This window comes from Nestor notabilis, unplaced genomic scaffold (genome assembly GCF_000696875.1).
Source record: "Nestor notabilis isolate BGI_N333 unplaced genomic scaffold, ASM69687v1 scaffold20068, whole genome shotgun sequence".
Taxonomy (NCBI): Eukaryota; Metazoa; Chordata; class Aves; order Psittaciformes; family Psittacidae; genus Nestor; species Nestor notabilis.
In genome coordinates this window covers 2,105-21,747 of record NW_009938973.1, presented here as the reverse complement: position 1 = coordinate 21,747, position 19,643 = coordinate 2,105, and the positions used below count along the sequence as shown (strand labels likewise).

General features: G+C 40.6%; 1 protein-coding gene across 1 annotated transcript; it reads left to right on the top strand.

Moving 5' to 3' along the window:
• The first annotated feature begins 11,674 nt into the window (after positions 1-11,674).
• Positions 11,675-19,217, top strand: GAN (gigaxonin). Its single transcript, XM_010019631.1, has 9 exons — positions 11,675-11,679; positions 13,375-13,489; positions 14,317-14,667; positions 15,136-15,353; positions 16,252-16,373; positions 16,830-16,942; positions 18,021-18,170; positions 18,477-18,613; positions 19,085-19,217. Exons 1-9 carry the CDS (start codon positions 11,675-11,677, stop codon positions 19,215-19,217), a joined length of 1,344 nt encoding a protein of 447 aa, XP_010017933.1.
• The last annotated feature ends 426 nt before the right edge of the window (positions 19,218-19,643 follow it).

Here is a 19,643-nt window from a genome sequence, read left to right as displayed (position 1 = left end):
GCTTCTAAACTGAAGAGAAGATTGCTTTGGCTCCCCGTCTCCCGTTCCCCTGTGCCCGCACAGTATCCAGGAACAGAACTTGGAAGCTGCCAGAGGTGCCAAAGCCGGGGGAGCCGGTGACTCCTGGCAGCGAGCGCCAGCAGCGTGTGCAGCCAAACCGAGCCGTTTGACAGGGAGCTGTATTAGCACAGTCACGGTTTCCAAGGTGGCCCGGCAAACATCTTGTCCTGGGCTGAGTTTTCAGTGAAGCCCAGTTAATGAAAGGTCCTGCTGGAACTGTCAACAGCAGCTTGAACTTCTCTGTCTCACTCAGTGGTGATACGCCCTGACACCATGTCAGGATATACCCACTGTAAGATCTCCGTAGCATGTACCTGCACGTCAGGGAGCGTGAGCAAGACGTACAAGTGGTTAATTCTTAAGGGTTTTTATTTTTAAGTCCTATAATTTGCAGGTAATAAAGACATTAATTTTGTCTCAGTCTGTAAGGTAGGAGCAGACCTTTCGGTATCACTTAAACACAGGATTATCATAAGTCTGTAGCAGACTTTGGGTAATGGATGGGCATTCCATTCAACTGGAGCTTTGTATGAAGTTGTCATAAGATCTGTGTGTTCGCTGGAGGTGGGGATGGGGAGTCTGTCTGCTACTCTGAAAATAAAATGGAACCTACTTCAGTGTCGCATTAGCATCTGCTCTTAGGCAGTGCAGTATTTTGGGTGACCGCTGCAGTACAACTTTGACTTTCTCAAGTACAAAAATAAACTAAAAATAAATAGAGTATTAAGCTGGTGACTAGATTTTAAATGGGTGCTGACTGTGGACAGACTCAAAGCAGCAGTTCTCTGCAGCGGTTGAGCTAGTCAGCTAGTCTTGCTTCTCAGCTAGAGCTGAGTATAAGATGAAATAAGATTCAAAGAGAAGGAAGATCAGCAAGAATTTGCAGAATTCACAGAGCTATGTACTACCAGTAACTTTTTTCACTTTTTGTCTTAAGAAGCAGTTTTGTAGACTGTGGTGAAAGACAAATGGAAGACATGAAATTGAAATGAACGATTGATCCAATACTCTTCAAAACTCCTGAATGCTTTTTAGGTTGTTGGTCATCTTACTTTAGATGACTGTATGCCATATCTGAAATTAAGGTTCAGAGGGGTTGTTCTAGGTGGAAAGAGATCATAATCTTGGAAAAACTGCTGTTCTGCTGCCACAGCAAGGTGAGTTTAGAATCGTGGAATCAGCTAGGTTGGAAAAGACCTTTAAGACCATCAAGTCCAACCGTTCCCCCAGCACTGCCAAGACCAACACTAACCCATGTCACTGAGAGCCTCACTTGCATGGTTTGTGAACACTTCCAGGGACGGTGACTCCACCACTGCCCTGGGCAGCCTGTTCCAATGCCTGAGCACCCTTTCTGTGAAGCAATTGTTCCTAATATCCAGTCTAAACCTCCCCTGGCACAGCTTGAGGCCATTACCTCTTGTCCTATCTCTTATTACATGGCAGAAGAGACCAACCCCACTTCACCACACCCTCCTTTCAGGTAGTTATGGAGAGCCATAACATCACTCCTGAGCCTTCTCCAGACTAAACCCCACCAGTTCCCTAGGCAGACATATTCTCCAGATCCTTCACTAGCTTTGGTGCCCTTCTCTGGACCAGCTGTAGCACCTCAGTGTCTTTCCTGTAGTGTTTACAGGAAATGTGCTTTTTTTTTTTACTGTGAAAAAGACTGCTTAATTTAAACATACTGTAAATTATTCCATGGAGAAGTACATTTTCACAGATTTTAATCTTTAAGTACTGCATTTTGTTCATCTCTGAAAAAGGGACTGGGGAAACATGAGTTAAGCGTGTGTGAGGAGTAAGAGCACCAGACATAACTACAGTAGCAACAAAGCTTGTAGTCATTAGAGTTGTGGTTTCTTTAAACTAGAAGTTGTTCAGGTTCACATCCCATGAAGGAACTCATTAAGTATGTGTGAAAGTAGGTTACATGCATTAAAATATAAATATGATTAAGTGTTTTTTGTTTTGTTTTTAAGCTTACTCATCTTTTCTCCTCAGGCTTGCAAGATGTATAGTCCCAAAGATACGTGCACCTAGCTCTTGTATGTCACATTAAGGAGCACATTTGTATTACCTGCCTTTGCAGAACCTCATTTTTACCTGCTGCCTGTTTCTCTTCTTTTTATCGCTCCAGGATCTCTCTCTTAGTCCAGCTGGTCTCCACATTGGGTAGAATTGGTCAGGTAGGTTGCCAGTGTTGGAGCATGATGTTTCCAGCCAAAAGTAATGTTTCAATGGCTGATTTTGGAGATAAATTAATCTCCAGCCTGTACCTAGTCTGTGCAGATCCCATTTATTTTGAGTGTTGAATTTTAAATAAAATAGTTGGTTTAGGTTTTGATATGAAGAGTTATTGTGGGAGACTCGAGAAGTTTATGTCCTTGTATTTTAAGGGTAGATGATTCCCAGGCATGCTCTGGTACCAGAGGCTGTTACAGTCTCTAACTGCCAATTGATTTGGGTTGCTCTCATTTGAAAAATTCCAATACAAACCTCAGAAAAAATCCAGTAACTAAATTCAGAAGTGAAACTTGGAAGAAACACAAGCGAGTATGTGCAATGTACTCAGCAGTGAAGCAGTGGAAGTATGAGCTGGCGTGGTGTTTTCTGTATCTGGCTGTGTCGTTATGTTTTGTGGCTGTGGGCAAGTTGGTGGGCGAGTTCAGAATCCACATAGGGTTTGCATGAGTGCTTAGTTTAGGGTGTGAGTAGGAAAATAAGGCATGGGCTGAGGGGGTGGTTGGGTGTGAGCAGAGTCGGTGTGTGCTGAAGGATTTGTGCAGCCACAGAGAGAGGAGCGTTACCTGTTTTTAGTTTTGCATGGAAGCTGTTTGGCTGACTGGTTATGAGTAGGACACTTGTAAATTATAGTGATGTGGCTTCCCTCTAGTTATTTGGCAACTGGATTATCTGTGCAGCTCAGAAACGGCAGCTTCAGTGGAGAGAGGGCAGAAGGTGTGAAGGGGACACAGAAACACACAGAAGTGTTAACTGGTGTCGCGGGTCCCACCTACATTTCTTGTCCGTAGGCTAGCTTCTGGCCATACAGAAGAAAATAAGTGCCTCCTTCATGAATACACTTTCAGTCTGTGGAAGCAGTAGGACTTTAAATTTTTGTGGTAATTTGATTCTTGAGGTCTTGCCTCAACTGCGTAATGCCAAGTTGCTTGTAGCTCTCTGAGGGCAGTGAGGTTTGGGGTGGTTGTGTGAATTCCTACAGAACTGCATGATATGTGCAGGTTTATCTAATCCCTCTGCCCCTGGAGCAAATCCTGTCATTTGCAAAACATGGAAGTCTTCCAGCGTATCTCTAACATCTTGTGGTGTGTTCCTGAGCCTGAGAAAAGGAGGATTCCTCAGGAAGAAACTACCATACGACTAAGTGTGGTTTGACTCAAAGTGATGCTTCTGTGCATCCCAGAGAAGTTAAATTTGAGCGAGGTTAGCTCTTGATTTTCTTTTATATAACATATCAGCCAGAAGCCTGTGCTTCTTTCCGGCACTTTTTATCCTGGCAATTGCCCTAATGTACATATAATGCTATTTCCCTGGTTTAATTTATATAATGTAAATTATGGTGGCATAGAAGTGCTTTCACCAGAATAAACCATGCTTGCACAAGTAAGTTTGACGTAAGCTGTTCACATATATCCGTGAACCTTTTATAGGATAGATTTGGTCCAAGTATTCCTGGTATCCTCAGCAGCAGCAGATGTTCTCATCCGTACAGATCTGTCACTGCCTGGCATGAATTGCTCCTGGCCAGCTGAAACTTGCAAGTCTTCATACTTGCTAGCTTACAGTCTGCTTGCCTGTATCACAGGCAGCATGTGGGAACCACCTTAACGAGGATACTTAAACTCAAATTCTTAGATGCACTTAATGTCATTATGCAGAAAATGTGGTGCTGTATTAGAAATTACATTAAGTTATTTTTGTTATCTGAGCAAGTTTTGTCTTTGGTTTTCAAGCATCTGTGTGAACAGATTACAGGTGGATGTATGTAGTCTATACTGTTCCCCAAGGCTTTTCTAGGTGAGTGATGGACCAATAACCATGCCTTCATCTTCTTCCAGATGAGCATAACATAGCTAAACAAAATGAAAATGTAAAATTAAGTTCACATCATTTTCCATTTCCTTGTAAATAGCTGTACTTCTTGTAAATGGATTTTGGCCAGAAGTAACCTGACAGCATTTGCCACTTGTGCTGTTCAACATTCTGACATCCCTAAAACACTGCAGGCCTTGTAAGAGCCTTGCACAGCCACAGACCCATGCCAGTGCCTAAACAGACTTCCTTAGAGGTGTGATGGGACATGTCCCCATCGCTGAACTCCTGTCCTTTCCTCTGTGTGCTGGCACTTGAAGCACTTTGAGTTGCTGTGAAACCATGAGAAGGCAGCCTGCCTTGTGTAGGGGTGTCTCTGAGCATTGTTAAGTGCTGGTGTGAAATGTGGGACAGGGTGCCTGTTCTGCAGTGCACCAAAAAGGTGAGACTTGGCAGTTTTTGTTACACTTGTTAGACAACAAATATTCTAGAGCAAGGCAAGGTGAAAGCTGAGGCACACCAGTAGCTTCTGCTGCTCATTTCCTGATACCTGTTTGGTTTTTACTGACATTCAGAGAGACCTTTTGTAGAGTTTTAGAGCTTTTTTTCTATTTGGGACTAGTACTGAAGTTACAAATACAAGTCATTGCTGAAGGTGGCAGGTATTTGCTTGTCAAGACCCTGTGCTCTCACGTTCTGGGGTGGCCAAATCGTGCTGTGCTTCTGCCAGGGCTTGTTCTCTTCACTGGGCATGCAGGGCAGTGCTGTGGTTACTGCTCTATCAAGGAGGGCTCTAAAGTTATGTTGTCTTTGAGGTTTGTTATGAGAAGTCTGTTTCTGACAGTCTCCTGGGAACTTGAAAGCCTGCCCTGGCTGTAGGAAGTCAGGAAGAAATTGGGCCAGAATTTGCTTCCAGACTTTCAAAGCCTACATTTGTTTTGAATTTGGTTTTTAAAAAACTGAGATGTCACCTGTGATGTTTTAGTGATAACTGAGTTGTAAAGTCTCTGTAACTTTGAGATGCAATAAATCAAAATAGTTGCCTTGTCCAGAAACTATCTACCTGGTACAACTCAGAAGTGCCTAAACGTGTGTTATGTTTGCACAAGTAGTTGGGGGGCAACAGTGATAAAGGTGTGTTAAAAGCTTATGGTTTAAAAGGGATTTAAAAGCCGCTATAGCAGGCTTGAATGGGGAGTTGTTAATTATATTCCTGCTCCAACAAGCCCCTAAAGATGGCCTGAAGGGAGGAAGCAATAAGACTCTTACCCAGCTCAAAATAGTAAGAAAATACAGTTGGGCTGCTTCTACACGTCAGACAAAGGGAGAACTGGAAATCAGAGCATCTGTTTACGCAGGAGAACTTGAGATGAAATTTCTTGTCCTTTCTTTGTATCTGCAGACACACGGTTCAGCTGCGTGTCTGATGTAAGAGGCAAGTTGGGGTGGAAGGAGGTGTGGCAGGATGGAGCTGATTGGGATGTCTGGGTAATTTATACTCTGTAGGTTGCCTTTACACACCTGCATTAATTGCATTGTTTGACAAAACTTCTGTTATTAAAAGAACCCTTTTTTTATTAATGACTTTTCTTACAAGCTTTAAAATGTATCTTGTCGCTGGAATGGAGCTGCTCTGAAGGTGCTCCTGTGTCTGGAGAAAGATCCAACGTTAATGAGTCTGGATTTCTTGATTTGTGTTTTGGGTTTTGTGTTTGTTTTTCTTCCTTGAATCTGTTTTGTTTGCATTGGTCTCAGCTGTAGTTACAAAAGGAACTTTTTCCTCATGTGGACTGACAAATGTGGAAAGTAACTGATGGTTTTAAAGAATTTTTTACTCTCTCTGTTCAGACCTCTTATTTCATATATTGTACAAAGCTTTCTCTCTGTGCTGGTACTGAGTACCAGTGTAGTGTTACTCATACATAGGGGAGACTTCAGTCTCCTCTTCATCTTCCATATTGTAGCTATGCCACTGCTTAATATTTCCAAGAAAATGAAGAAAAAAAATCACTGTTATGGGCAGCTCAAAATTGCTTGTTGACTATCAAGGAAATACCTTCTTAATACCATGTAGTTAGTGGCAGTTTTATGTCCTCGGGCACGTTGGTTTACATCTCCTGAACGACTTTAAGCTGCCTCGTACAGCTCTTGTTATTGTTTATGGACACGGTTAGTACTCTGAATTGCAGGTTCTTGGCTCTTCCTTCTTGTGCTAGTGAAATCCACACTCCTGGTTCCTCTTTCCTCTTGGCTGTGTCATCACTTTCTGTGATAGTCTCACATATCTCTTTTCCAGCTCCCAGCCTGCCCAGAGCGCTGGTGCCTTCCTCAGTTTGATTCCCAAAGAAGCACAGCACTTGTTGCATCTTCCAGCTGTCCCATGCCACTGCTTACACACTTGTGATGTCCATTCGACTTCATACTTGCCAGCGGCGATGAAAATCTTTCTCTGACTCTGATGCTTATTTCTCTCATGGGAGAAATACTATAAGGATGTAAGGATAAGTGAGGTATAAAACCCTGGTTAAACCACGTTTTCTCTGCAGGTTCATTGGTGTTTTCCATATAATGATCTTAATAAGTCACAAGAATGAGACGCTCTACACAGGCACTGCTTTTCTTTGATATATTTAATGGTGAATTTAACAACATGGGCATGATATTGTACTTGCTTCTTTTAAAAAAGCACGCGTAACAAGATCAAAAGTGGAGTCAACTTGAAAGAAGACATATTTTCAAGTAAGGTACAGTTAGTTTCTTGGTTTTAAATTGTATTTCAGCACTGTTTTCCTTTGGTTTTCCAAGGAAGACCTAGTTCCAGACTACTGCCTACTGAGTGTAACACTATTGTTTAGAAGAAAGCTAAATTTTCAATTGATGTGGAATGGAATTCTTGGGAGTTGTCTGTTTAGTGAGTACACTTGACTGTTGTGTGTAGCACAAAAATGGCATGAATATGATAAAGATTTAATTCCTTAAGGAGATGCTGTGATGAGTGTTCCATGCCAGATAGCCTGCTGCCTGTAGAGCAACAGGGATTAGATAATTTTTCCCTACCTTTTAAAAACAAACAAAGAAAAAAACCCCAAACTACCTTTCTAAATCCAGTGTCATGTTATTTCTAGTAGAGGACAGTACATAATAGATCTGTGCTTCATGTGGGAAGAACTGAACAGCCTAATGCTGAACAAGGTCTACTCAGCTGCACACATAGGTGAGGCCAAGCTGTGTACGAGGTGCATGGCATGAAGCATCTGTACCCAGTAGCCAGCTCATCTGCATTGTTTGTGTTTGACTTGTTTGTAAGCTCAGCATGGTTGTTTTCAAAGTTGTCTAAAAAACCCCAAAGTAAAATGAGATGGGAGGTACTTACTGCTGCTGAGAAGCTCAAGGGTCCATTCTTGCGGACTGTGTTTGTCAAGTGTGTATTCTGTCTACTTAGGGCTAACTCGCATGTTTAGGCAAGACATGCTGGTTGAGGTAGATTTCCAATTTAGATTACGTCTAGCTCTGGATGAGCTCAGTATAGTCAGAGTCACTTCAGATTTTCAGGGTAAACAAGCTCTTCACTAGGTGAAGCCCACAAGCCCTGTACATGTCCCTTGTGCTGCTGTTGCTGAAGGAATTACTTTGTTTTCTTTCTTTCTTGGGAGGAAGCATTACATTTTTGCCTGACCTAAACTTTCCAACAGATGAAAAAATTAAGTTATTCATTATTGTTGTTTTTCTTAAACCAAGCAAACCAACTTCTGCAGGTTTTTGTGCTGAGCTATTAGGTGGACTATTTCTGCCTTGAGACCTGAAGGTGCAGTTAACAGATAATCTTAAGAAGAGAGACATATGAGAGGCACAGCCAAAATCCTGAGAGCTGGCACCCTTTGCAGGGTGTGGTGAAGTTTGTCTTTTATGTGTGATGCTAAAGGCCAGGGTGCGACCTCAAAGAAAACCTTCTGATTTGGTTGTAAAATATCTTTTTGGAGGATGGCAGTGGGTGGAGTGAACTGCTGCATCATGGTTTTGTGCCCTACCTGTTTAATGTGATTATTAAGGATTTTTTTTTTTTGCATGCAGAAAGACTAGCCTTCATGGGGGAAAATGTTGCCAGGATAAAGGCAAATGGACGAAGAAACTTCGCCATTAAGATGGTCAATCCTAAATTTGACTTAATGAGATTTCACATGGAAAGCTTGTACTTCAAGACTCAAACCTGCACAAGGAGGAGACTGCATCAAAAGTAGATTCTTTTATGTTTTCTCCTTGATGATGCAAAATCTCTAAAGTACTTGCTTGCATTTTTGGGACTGAGTCATCCTTATGAGCATGTTTTGGGTTTGGTGCATGTCTTTGCTGGAATCATTTGTTGGAGGCATAACTTCATTTTAAACTGCTAATGCTCTCTGGAGAAGGCCAAAACAGTGGTACAGGTAAAGGATACGTCATCAAACCACAATTTTATTACTCTTTGGATTGGAAGGGTGGCTTTGCTACTGTAATACTGAGGTTTGCTAGTGTGGCAATTCTGGCAAAGCTTGTGTAGACTAGTCCTTATGGTTAATCTGGAGCAAAATCACTAATTTGGAAAGAGCTCCTTTCCAAGTGTTTCCCTCTTGTCTCTGGCAGTTTGGTTCCTGGCACCCTGCTACTTCTGCGTAAGTAGGTCAGTGAACAGCATTGTTTGCAGTGCGATGACGTGGAGCAGGTAAAGTGTTGTGTTGCAAAGCATCAAAACCAAAGTGTCTGTCTTGTTTCCCAGATTCTTCAGTTGTTGTTCACTTTAAATATCATAAATCTGCTTGAGGTGAACGTGGTCTAGAGCATTCTCATGTACAAAGGTGCAGTCTTTGCAGACAGATGTTTTCTTTACCTATTTAAGTACCAAAACACCAGGGCTCTAAGGATTAAAGCATTCCAAACGTCATAAAGGGAACAGTGTAACTCATGTCACTGTTGTAGAAACACATCTGTTCTCTTTTTATAACAGTTTACAAATAGGGCAGAGGTTCTAAAGGTGAAAATATTCCCACAATATTACGTTTGAATCAGGAAAGCAAGTGTTATTGGTGGTGGCTGAACATTTTGTTTTGATATTAATTTTGTTTATTGTTTTGTTTGGGGTTTTGTAAATTATTACTTCCCCTCCTATAAACTGTTAGCTGTAAAAGGTATGGAAAATGAGTTTTCAGCCACATGGACCCTTTCTCTATGTGCTTCTTATGCATCTTAACTATCCCACCACAGTGCTCTCACAGGGAACTTGGCTGCAAGGTTGGAAGTATGACTGGTTTTCTTTTTCTTCTAAAGTGAGCAGTAAGTTGTCGGATCCATCTTAATTTTAACAAGAATTGCAGACAGCCTTAAATTTATCTGTTTGGGTGTTTTTTTTTTAATTACTTGAATTTGGTTTGTGCTGTTAGATAGGAATTGTCACTCCTAGCAATAGCAGTGCTTGTTCTGAAGCCCCTGTTTTCATTTTAATGATTTACCTTGCTTATATTGTTGCTTACATAGACAGAAGAGGTATTGAATTTTTTTTTCCTCATTCTACCTCATGTAGTGCTATTTAAGATGACTCATTAGGATTGTATTCCTTAAGTGATGTGGAAGAGCAGATTCTAAATTTGTCTCAGACACATAACATCAAAACACAACATAAACTCAGATGTTCTTATGCCACTTACTCAAGGTGCAGTATGTGCCAAGCAGTTCTGACCAGGTACAAGAGGATGTTGGGGTGGATATTATACATTTGTGGAACACTGTGTTACTGGAAGCAATTTCAACTTACAATGATGATCTTAATTGAAAAAATGGAAAACATTGTTTTAAAACATGGATGGAGTCAAACTGCTGAAAATTAAATTACTTAAGAAAACAGGATGAAGAAGCTGCCTTGGTTTGTTTCCCCCAGCTCTGTATGTGTCTCAGCACTGCTCTGCTCCTAGCTAACGGGTTTTCTGGTTGGCTGTTGGAGCTTTATTTGCTTCTAAATCTTGATATTCTGGTCTTGCATCTGAATTAAGGAAGACTAAGGCAGCCTTTTCTACTGTGGTTTGGCAGCTTAGAGTGCTTTTAAAGTAATAAATGCTGTCCAGAGTAGGAAGCTCTCACATGCATGTGTTAGGAGCAGTCGTGCTGCAGAAGGGTACATCTCTGCAGCTGGGTACATCTCTGCACCTTGGCTCGCTGATTGCTACTTCTGGCCACAGAAATCATAGGCTGAATGAATCACCGTGGGGAAGAGCATGGTGGGAAGAAAGCATCTCCCTCCTGGGATATTGGCAGGTTGGAAACCCTCTGCTTAAGCACAGCTAGAAACTTTTTTTCTGAAGTGAAATTTAATAGAGGACCAGGACCACTATGTGCTGTCTGCTCTGAACTGGGAACAAATGTGTTTTGAAACTTTCTTGTTCTGTCTGTTGCAAGGATGCCCAGACCTCAGTTTGTGAGCAAGGTGTGGGTGCTGGTAACAACTGATGCTGTGTGATGCAAGAGGACGTGTGGCTCCTTGCCCTCCACTTACACACCTCCTACTTTTTTCTCCTCCTCCGGCTTTCTTTCCACATTAGACTCACAATCTTCTACCTTAAACTTTTCCATCCCCAAACCTACTTATAATAAGTCCTTCTATCATTTTATTCCTTTCCTCTTCCCAACAGCCAGTAGCTGTTCTGCTGTACTTGACGTGAGGGACAAGGAGTACCTCCAGCTGCTGTTTGGGAATGATTCTCGCGTCATAGCTCAGAAGTCTGTACCGAAATAAATAATCTAGTAGTTTATTAACTAACAAATTAAAGTGGTGGGACAGATGGATAACTACCGCTTCTCAGGACAATGATGGGAACAAAGCTTTTTATTTTTCTGCTTTGAGTTTGTGTTTTGGGCTTGCATCAGTGGCTGGTTTATTTCTTTTCAGGTTAACAACTGCTGATGCCTGAAAAAGTACCTGGTAACTAGAACACCTAGCCTGATAAGACCCAAAACCTCTGAACAACACTTTCTTGTTACCAGGAGGCGTCAGCGTAAAGTCCATGCAATGAGGTGATTTAGCTTGGGTGTGTACAGGTGATGCTAAGATGGAAGTTAGTGATAAATAGCACCAGTCCTTTCTGTAATGTCCCCATTAGTGCTGGCATGAAATATGTTTGTTATATGCTTTGCATCCATTATGAGCCCCACCATGTGTTGGTCTACCCAGGTTCTGTGTAGTTACCACTGTGTAGTTGACCATACCAGCTACTCGTAAGTACCTGATACGTAGCTCCAGATATCATCTGACTGTCTCTCTTGTGAAAGAAGCCAGATGCTGCAAGCCTTGATATATATTATGTTAAATTAAAACACAGTTTCATCCCAGGTGCAGCTTTTATTAAAAACCAAGAAATCCGAAACTCGAGTGTAGTTGACATAAAACTGATGTAGTTTGGACAGTTTTGAATATGTGCATAAGGAAGCGTTGGCACATTTTAGAGTAAAATGTGTGTTAACTCCGTGTACATGCTCTTTCATTCTTCTAGAAGTTGTAAGCATGGAAAATGCACATACCACATGAGCAAGGATGGCGTGAGTTGAGCTACACGTTGTACAGTATTGCTTGTGATGTTATTGCTTCTGTTTTGAAGTTTTCAGCTGACAAGTTGCAAATCAATGTCTACTATTGCAGCATGCACTTTATTGGAGGTCATGTAGACTGTTTAGAGAATAGGTTTAACTTTTGTAATCTCCTTCCATGTGTTAGGAAATGAACAATTTCTTCACCCATATTAAATCATTGTTGTTTGTATTATGACTTGTGCTAGGTGCTGTACAAACATAGTGAGGCAGCTTAACTTTAGACCTCGTACAGTCGTACGCACTCATCAGAGTAGTGTTATCTCCTGGGGCTTCTGCTCACTGGTGATAGGTCTCTTGCAGCATAGAAAAGCCACGTGAAAACAATGCCACAAATATGATTCACTTCAGGGCTAAAATTACCATCCTTATTCACACTCTAAAATAGCTCTGCATAGACTAGGATTTTGTTTCATGCGAGTTATATCTTATTTCATGAGAAACTAATTTATTCTGATATGAGTAAGTGAAGTAGAATCTGCCCTTAGCTAAGTCCTATTTATGTATTTACTTAGTATGAGTGTGGACAGCAGAAGACTGTGTTAAACTGACTCTTTCATCTTAGGAAAGCCGCAGATTTTCACATTAAGAAACTTATTTTATCTAGGAATATATTCAAATATATTTGAATATATTCAAATGAATATAAAAATGGTTTTAAGGCTTTTATTTTAATGTGCTGTGATAGAGATGCAGGTATCTATATATGCACAGAGGTAGTGAAACAAGTTTTCTGGTCTTTATATAATGTATTCTTCATTGCCTAAAGCATGGAAAAAAGGTGTTCAAAATGATCTTGTATTAGCTCTTGTGGCTGTGTTCATTAGACTGGTGGAGACTGCTCCCCTTTGAACACCTGAAGTTGTCTTTCCTGGAAGAAGTGTTTGTACTAACAGAAAATGGAAAACAATGTTGTCTGCTGTATTGTTTTTGTTATTTCCTCATCTTTTCCCCCAGCTCCCCTCCATTCTGTTCAAAGGCACATCAAACTCTTCCTTGTATTTCTAAAGAAATTGCTTATAAGTGAAGCGTCCACTGATGCAGATGAATATTTAAAGCTCGGCTGAGCAGCACATGGGCTGTTTCCTGTAGCTGTAAGCTTACAGCTTAGTTACAGCCAGGCATAGCATTAGGCTGATAACATCATAAACTACACAAAATGGTAATGCAATCCAAGTATTTGTGCTGCCAGTGTATATTTCTAGTCATATCTGCTTATTGTAATTATTTTTTCTTGTTAAAGTTTTTTTTGTTTTGGTTTATTTTGGGGTTTTTTCCACCTTTGTCAAAGCAAATTCTTCTGTTTCATCTGTCAGCGGAGCTGGTTCTGTTTGAAGTTTTGAGTGAACTTTCTGAGTGCTTGTGATGAGTGAGCTGGGAAAAATTAACTTTGGCTCTCTGATGCCGTGGGTAGCTTGCAAGGCTGACGTATTTGTTCAGTTTGGAAATGTGATGAGTGATACTAGAGACCATACATATATCCTTTTCGTGCTAATTTGAGAGACAATTTTCACTTCATATTGTAAAGTTTTAACGTATCTGTTACCACTCATGTGATCCACAGCTAGCATTTATTTCTTCAGGAAACCAAGAGCAAGAAATGCCTAAGTTGTGAGATTTATTTTTTCTTTTCTCTTCTCCTCTTAGAACAAAATTGAATTATAATCCTCCAAAGGATGATGGCTCAACGTACAAGATTGAACTTGAAGGGATATCTGTTGATATCATGAAAGAGATACTAGACTACATTTTCAGTGGGCAGGTATGGAATTCAAATAAACTAGACAGAAATTGAACTATTTGGCAAAATAACCTGGGTTTTGACACTGCTGTTCCGAAAGATAAACTTACTGAGGTTTAAAGCTTTGTCATAAAACTTCTGCAGTGATATGTCATGCTGGGGCTGTGCATGTGAAGTAGAGGCAATTGTCTCTTCAGGAGTTGTCTCTGCTCTTCTAGTGCTACTGGGAAGGGCTCTAAGTGAGTCAATGTCAAATGCTTGTATTGAAATTTGTGGCTACCTTCAGTAACCTGCTTTAAAACATGCAGTCTTTGATAGCTGTAAAAAAGAACTCATTTGAGAGCAATAGAGGTTGAGACCCTGGCCCTGAACATTGCAGTACACCAGGCATCTTCCCTTACTGACCCTCATGCCCACCTCTCTGTCCTCTGGTTGCATGCTCCTTTGTGCTTCTGACTTAGCTGGTGTATCCAGCTTATTTGGAGCCAGGTTGAGATTGCTGAATGAGTTTAACTTTCAGCAGAAAAATGAAAAGGCAGATGTGGTTTGAAATTCTCTTCTGGATATGCATTTTAAATAATTATTTGTTTATTGAGGCAAAATTCATTTTATGTTCTCAGATTAGATGAGCAATTTTATGGTTACTTCAGGCACAAGATTCTTGTCAAGCAAATGCCTTTCAGTCCCTGTGTTAATTTATAAACGTGTTCTATCATACAAATTTCTCCTAAGTTTTATCCTAGCATTAATGCATTTTTTAGCCACTGAGAATGACTGTAATGAATACGGACATGTCATTAAATTAATGAGTGAGATAGTAGCTATAACTTCTAAATTAATTCTTGCAGATCAGGCTAAATGAAGAAACTATCCAAGATGTGGTACAGGCAGCTGATCTCCTGCTGCTTACAGACTTAAAAACTCTCTGCTGTGAGTTTTTAGAAGGTTGCATAGCTGCTGAGAACTGTATTGGTATTCGGGACTTTGCACTGCACTATTGTTTGCATCATGTTCACTACCTTGCCTCAGAGTATCTGGAAACTCACTTTCGAGATGTCAGCAGCACAGAGGAATTCTTGGAACTGACTCCTCAAAAACTGAAAGAAGTGCTGTCGATGGAAAAGCTCAATGTTGGAAACGAAAAATACGTCTTTGAAGCAGTGATTAGGTGGATTTCTCATGATTCCGAATCAAGAAAGGTCAGGACATCCAAATGTTTATATTTAGAATGTGGCCCAAATGGGAGTGTTTATTTTCAACAGTGGGAACTTGAAATAGATACATTTCTTTCAGGAATAATCTTGCATTTATAGGACTAGTTGAATTTTGCCTGAAATGCAGACAGCAGGATTGCAGTATCAGGACGAGGGCTGGGTTGATGCTATATCGTCTGCTGCCTTTATTATTTAATAGGCATTAAGGAAAAAAGAAACTTTTTGGCATTTGATATGATGTTGCTTTTTTGGAGAGAAAGCAAGTAGCAGATCTGTAGTGAAACTTTGAAGACTTGATGCGTTTTCTTAATAACACTGTGTTGTAAGTTTTGTTATTTCAAATGACAGAAACTCTAAAGTTTTTGATGAATATAGAAGCTTCTGAATGTAGTAGTGCCTTAGAGCTGATTTGTAAAGCTTGGTGGGTTTTCTGACATTTCTCTCTTCCTGTAGGTTCACATGAAGGATGTCATGTCAGCAGTGTGGGTTTCGGGCTTAGATTCAGCATATTTACGTGAGCAGATGATGAGCGAACCGCTGGTACGGGAGATCGTCAAAGAGTGCAACAACATTCCCCTCACACCACCACAGCAGGGAGAGGCGATGCTGGCCTCCTTCAAGCCCCGGGGCTACTCAGAGTGTATAGTGACTGTTGGTGGAGAAGAGCGAGTGTAAGTATGAAGTGGCACCACAGGTTGTCACAGATGGTAAGAAGTGTTTAGCATTTGTGGCATGTCTGAAAACCCAGTGTGGTGAGAATATGTGCACCTCATGGGCTTACTGCTCTGTCATTTGAGTTTGATTTTAAGTTGGTCAGACACACCTAAAATACCTTTGTGAATGATTCAGCAATTAATAGTTATTTTGTGATAATTTTCTAACGTTCAGCATGTACTCAAGAGTAGGACGTGTTGTTTGTTCAGTAAGTGTTGGCTGGTTTTTATTTAACTGAATAGGCTTTACTCAAAATAAGCACAGAACACTGGAGAAACACTTTTCAGATGATCTGAAAAGCATCTATAATAAATCTTAAAAATAATTGTTTTGTTTATAGTAGCTCTGGTCCCCAAAAAAAGTCATTATTGGTGTATCTGAGATGCCAGGTGAAAATTCCTGTTCTGCACAATAATTCCTTTTGTTTCTTGGGTACCTCATGTACTGAAGGGGAGGTTTTTGTCCTGTTTAAATAAATTCAGCACTTGGATGTTTGCTTTTTACAGAAATGTAATAAAATAGTCCAATAATATTTTGCACATCAGTTTGTGGATTACTTTACTCAGACATTACTAGTACTCTCTATCAGTTCTGTTTAGTTTGTTCAGAGCTCCTTCATAAAAGATGTTACAGGAAGATAGAGTTCAAATGCAGTGCATCTGGTTTCATGTCCGTACAAAACTCAGTTCACACACATTTGGTTTGGAGGTCTTCTTACCAGGGAAATGACACACTTTATGAAAGTCAGATAAACTACAACAAGCAATCTTTGGACACAAGTTGTTAACAGTGAACTCGTAAAACTCTGTCTTGTCTTTCTGTTTTCGTTTGTTCCCTCCCCACCCCTGTGTTCAGATCACGGAAACCAACCTCAGTGATGCGGTGTATGTGTCCTCTTTATGATCCCAATAGACAGCTCTGGATTGAACTTGCTCCTATGAGTATTCCAAGGATCAATCATGGAGTATTGTCAGCAGGTAAAGGGGAACTTTTGTATTTGTAAAGTCAATATTATAAAAACTTACCAGTGCCTCAAAATACAGCTTATAATGTTTTTTTCTTTAAGATTGACTGCACTGGGGTTATTTCATGCTTCCCCTTTGTCTGCCCAAAACATTACTTGATTCTGTGAAAATCCCTGTCATCTGAGTGTTATTCCCCCAATGTTTTGTGGGAATCTGCTACATCTGTCTCTCCAGGAGTATTCCATGTCTTAAGTAAATTCTAGTTGCTGCATCACTGAATATGTTGAAGAGTACCTGCAAAGGTAGACGTGAGTCCACATAGAAGCATATGCTTCACCTTCTCCAGGATAGAGTTTGACCTGTGACTGGTCTGAATCTCTAGGTGAATTCCAGGGTAGAGCTTACCTCGTCTCACCCAGTGTACGTGTGAGTCTTGCTTTTAACATCATGTTGGATTTTGTTTTACAGAAGGATTTTTGTTCGTGCTTGGTGGTCAGGATGAAAACAAGGGAACGCTAAGCTCTGGGGAGAAATATGATCCAGATACCAATTCATGGAGCTCCTTACCACCAATGAATGAGGCAAGATCTCTGTCTAACTGTTGGGATTTAAGTTGTTATTTTGTCAAGATGTTCTTTTTCTTCTGGGAATTTTACTGTGAATCTCCAGTCACTTGCATCTTACACATTCAAAATCACGCTACAGACTGACTTGTGTTTGTAACCTCTTATGCTTATGGTCTGATCCTGACTGCTGGATCTGGAAAAACTGAACAATCGGTGAAGAGCTAGCTGTAAAGATGAACTACAAAATTTCAGGAATTTCATAACCAATCAGTCATATAATCTACTTAATTTTCTGCATATGGCCTTCTAAAACAAGAGAACTTTTAAATGGGCAAAGGAATTGGACTGTGTAGAGAGATGGACAGAGGACTGGCCAACGTGCAGAACTTGGCTTGAACATACCTATTTAGATTTGGTCTGAGTTAATGCTTCCTTCTTCATATTTGCATTCCATCAAAAAGTACAGTTTACTATTTGTAAACATACATCCTTAATACACCTGTGTTTTTATCTTCTTAAATCAGCATAGGGTGTTCATTAAGAAATTGTTGTTTGCCACAGGATTTTCCTCATTAGTCTCTGGTTGGCAAAGGCTTGTAGTTTTGGCCACATTTGTAGTTACGATGTGTTGTTTCCTGCTTACTATGAGTAAGACTTTACAATACATTGTGTTTCCTGTTTGCTGTGCAACTGAGGGTAGCTGTTCTCCTACATACAAAATAGAAGAGCTGCCTTTTCACAGATAATGAATCTGAGTTTTGCTGCTGCTGAGACCTGAAAGCAACAGCTTCATCATGGAAACCACTACTGTGTAAACTGAAACAGGGCCAAGCCCTGTTCTTAGATTTCTGTGTGGTCTCTCTTGGCTTTTGCTGCTCTGTATATTTTTAATACCCTTTGTTTTGTTTAGTTGAATAAATTAATAACCTTATTCTGGAGTTTAGGACTTCACCATAAAAAACCCAAACCAAACAAAAACCCAGGCATATTAGCAATATCCTTTTGCGGACAGATATACTGAAAAAAGATTGTACTGATTTGTTCCCAGTGGCAGTTATGTGTTAACAGTGTTGACTTTATTAATGTTCCTTAGGCACGACATAATTTTGGTGTGGTAGAGATTGATGGAATTCTGTATATCCTGGGAGGTGAGGATGGTGAAAGGGAGCTCATCTCTATGGAGAGCTACGATATTTATAGCCGGACCTGGACCAAGCAGCCAGACTTGACCATGGTTAGAAAGGTAAAAACTACATCGTATGTTATCACATCACTTACTGCTAAATAGTTAATGGCAACATATATGTATGTATTTCAACCTTTTGCTTCAAGTAGAAGCTGTAACAGTCCCAAAATGAAATGAGAGAGCAGCTGCTTTCTTTAAATACCGTAACAAAACTGTGGCTGAGGATTTTTATGCGTGGCATTGACATGCAGTGCAGGCAACCCAACTAAATACGTGTGTGTATGTGTATATAGATAGTTTTGAGCTCTCGATACTGTACATTTGTGTGTCATTTTAGATCTGCTTTTTCTTCTTTTCCACAAGATTGGCTGCTATGCAGCTATGAAGAAGAAAATCTATGCAATGGGTGGAGGCTCCTATGGAAAACTCTTTGAATCTGTTGAGTGTTACGACCCTAGGACTCAGCAGTGGACAGCAATCTGTCCTCTGAAAGAGAGAAGGTGAGTGAAAATGGAAGGGGGGACCTAGGCTGCTGTGTACAAACTTCTTTAACACTCTGATGAGAGGAAGTTGTCTTTTCTCTGATGAATCCCTGAAGATGGACTGTGAATTTCATCGTGTCTTCCTGATGGCCTGTAGTTACCATGTGGCTGAGAAAAGATAAAAGGATTTTGTAGAAACACGCTTCTGATGTTACAAGCAATACTCCCCTGATGCAAAATGAAAACTAGAAATTGTAGTTCAACTGGTAATGGAGAATTTTTTCCAGATATTAATACTTCGCTGTTTTGTTCTTTTACATGGTCTGAATTAGGTGCTTATAATTTATATTCATGACTCATCTAGTTGAACATAAGGGGTATTCGTGTATATAAATTTTTAAAAAGGTAAAAAATGGGAAAAGTTCGGAAGGATATGAGAAATCGTTTTTATATATTGCATTTACTTACTTTTCTCATTTGGATTCTCAGGTTTGGGGCAGTGGCCTGTGGAGTTGCCTCTGAGCTTTATGTATTTGGCGGCGTCAGGAGTCGTGATGACAGTCAAGCCAGTGAGATGGTGACGTGCAAATCTGAATTTTATCATGATGAGTTTAAAAGGTAACTAGCTGCAGCTAGAAACATAAAAATTACATGCCTTACACACTCACCTGTCTGCTCCCCTGCCTCACCTTGCACCAGTTCTTCAAAGTATATTACATCTGTGCCATGCACCTCCCTGTTGTTCGGTTTACCTTTTATGATACAATATGACTGTTACCAAAGGTCCATCCGCTTCAGGGGCATGTCCCTCTAAGATACCAGACCTAAAGCCCTGAGCCACCATGTCTTGAGTGTTTAGAGCAGAGAAACACCTTGAATATACAGGTAGTTTGCCTCATTCTTGACCTGCACCCTGCAATTCCCCCAGCTGCCAGGGTACTGCTGCCCCCTTCTGGTACTCATGCTTTAAACTCCCCGTGAGTGCTCCTGGAGGAGTGGAAGTACGTACAGGGATGCTTCTCCATGATCCAGCCCTGTTTCCAGGGAT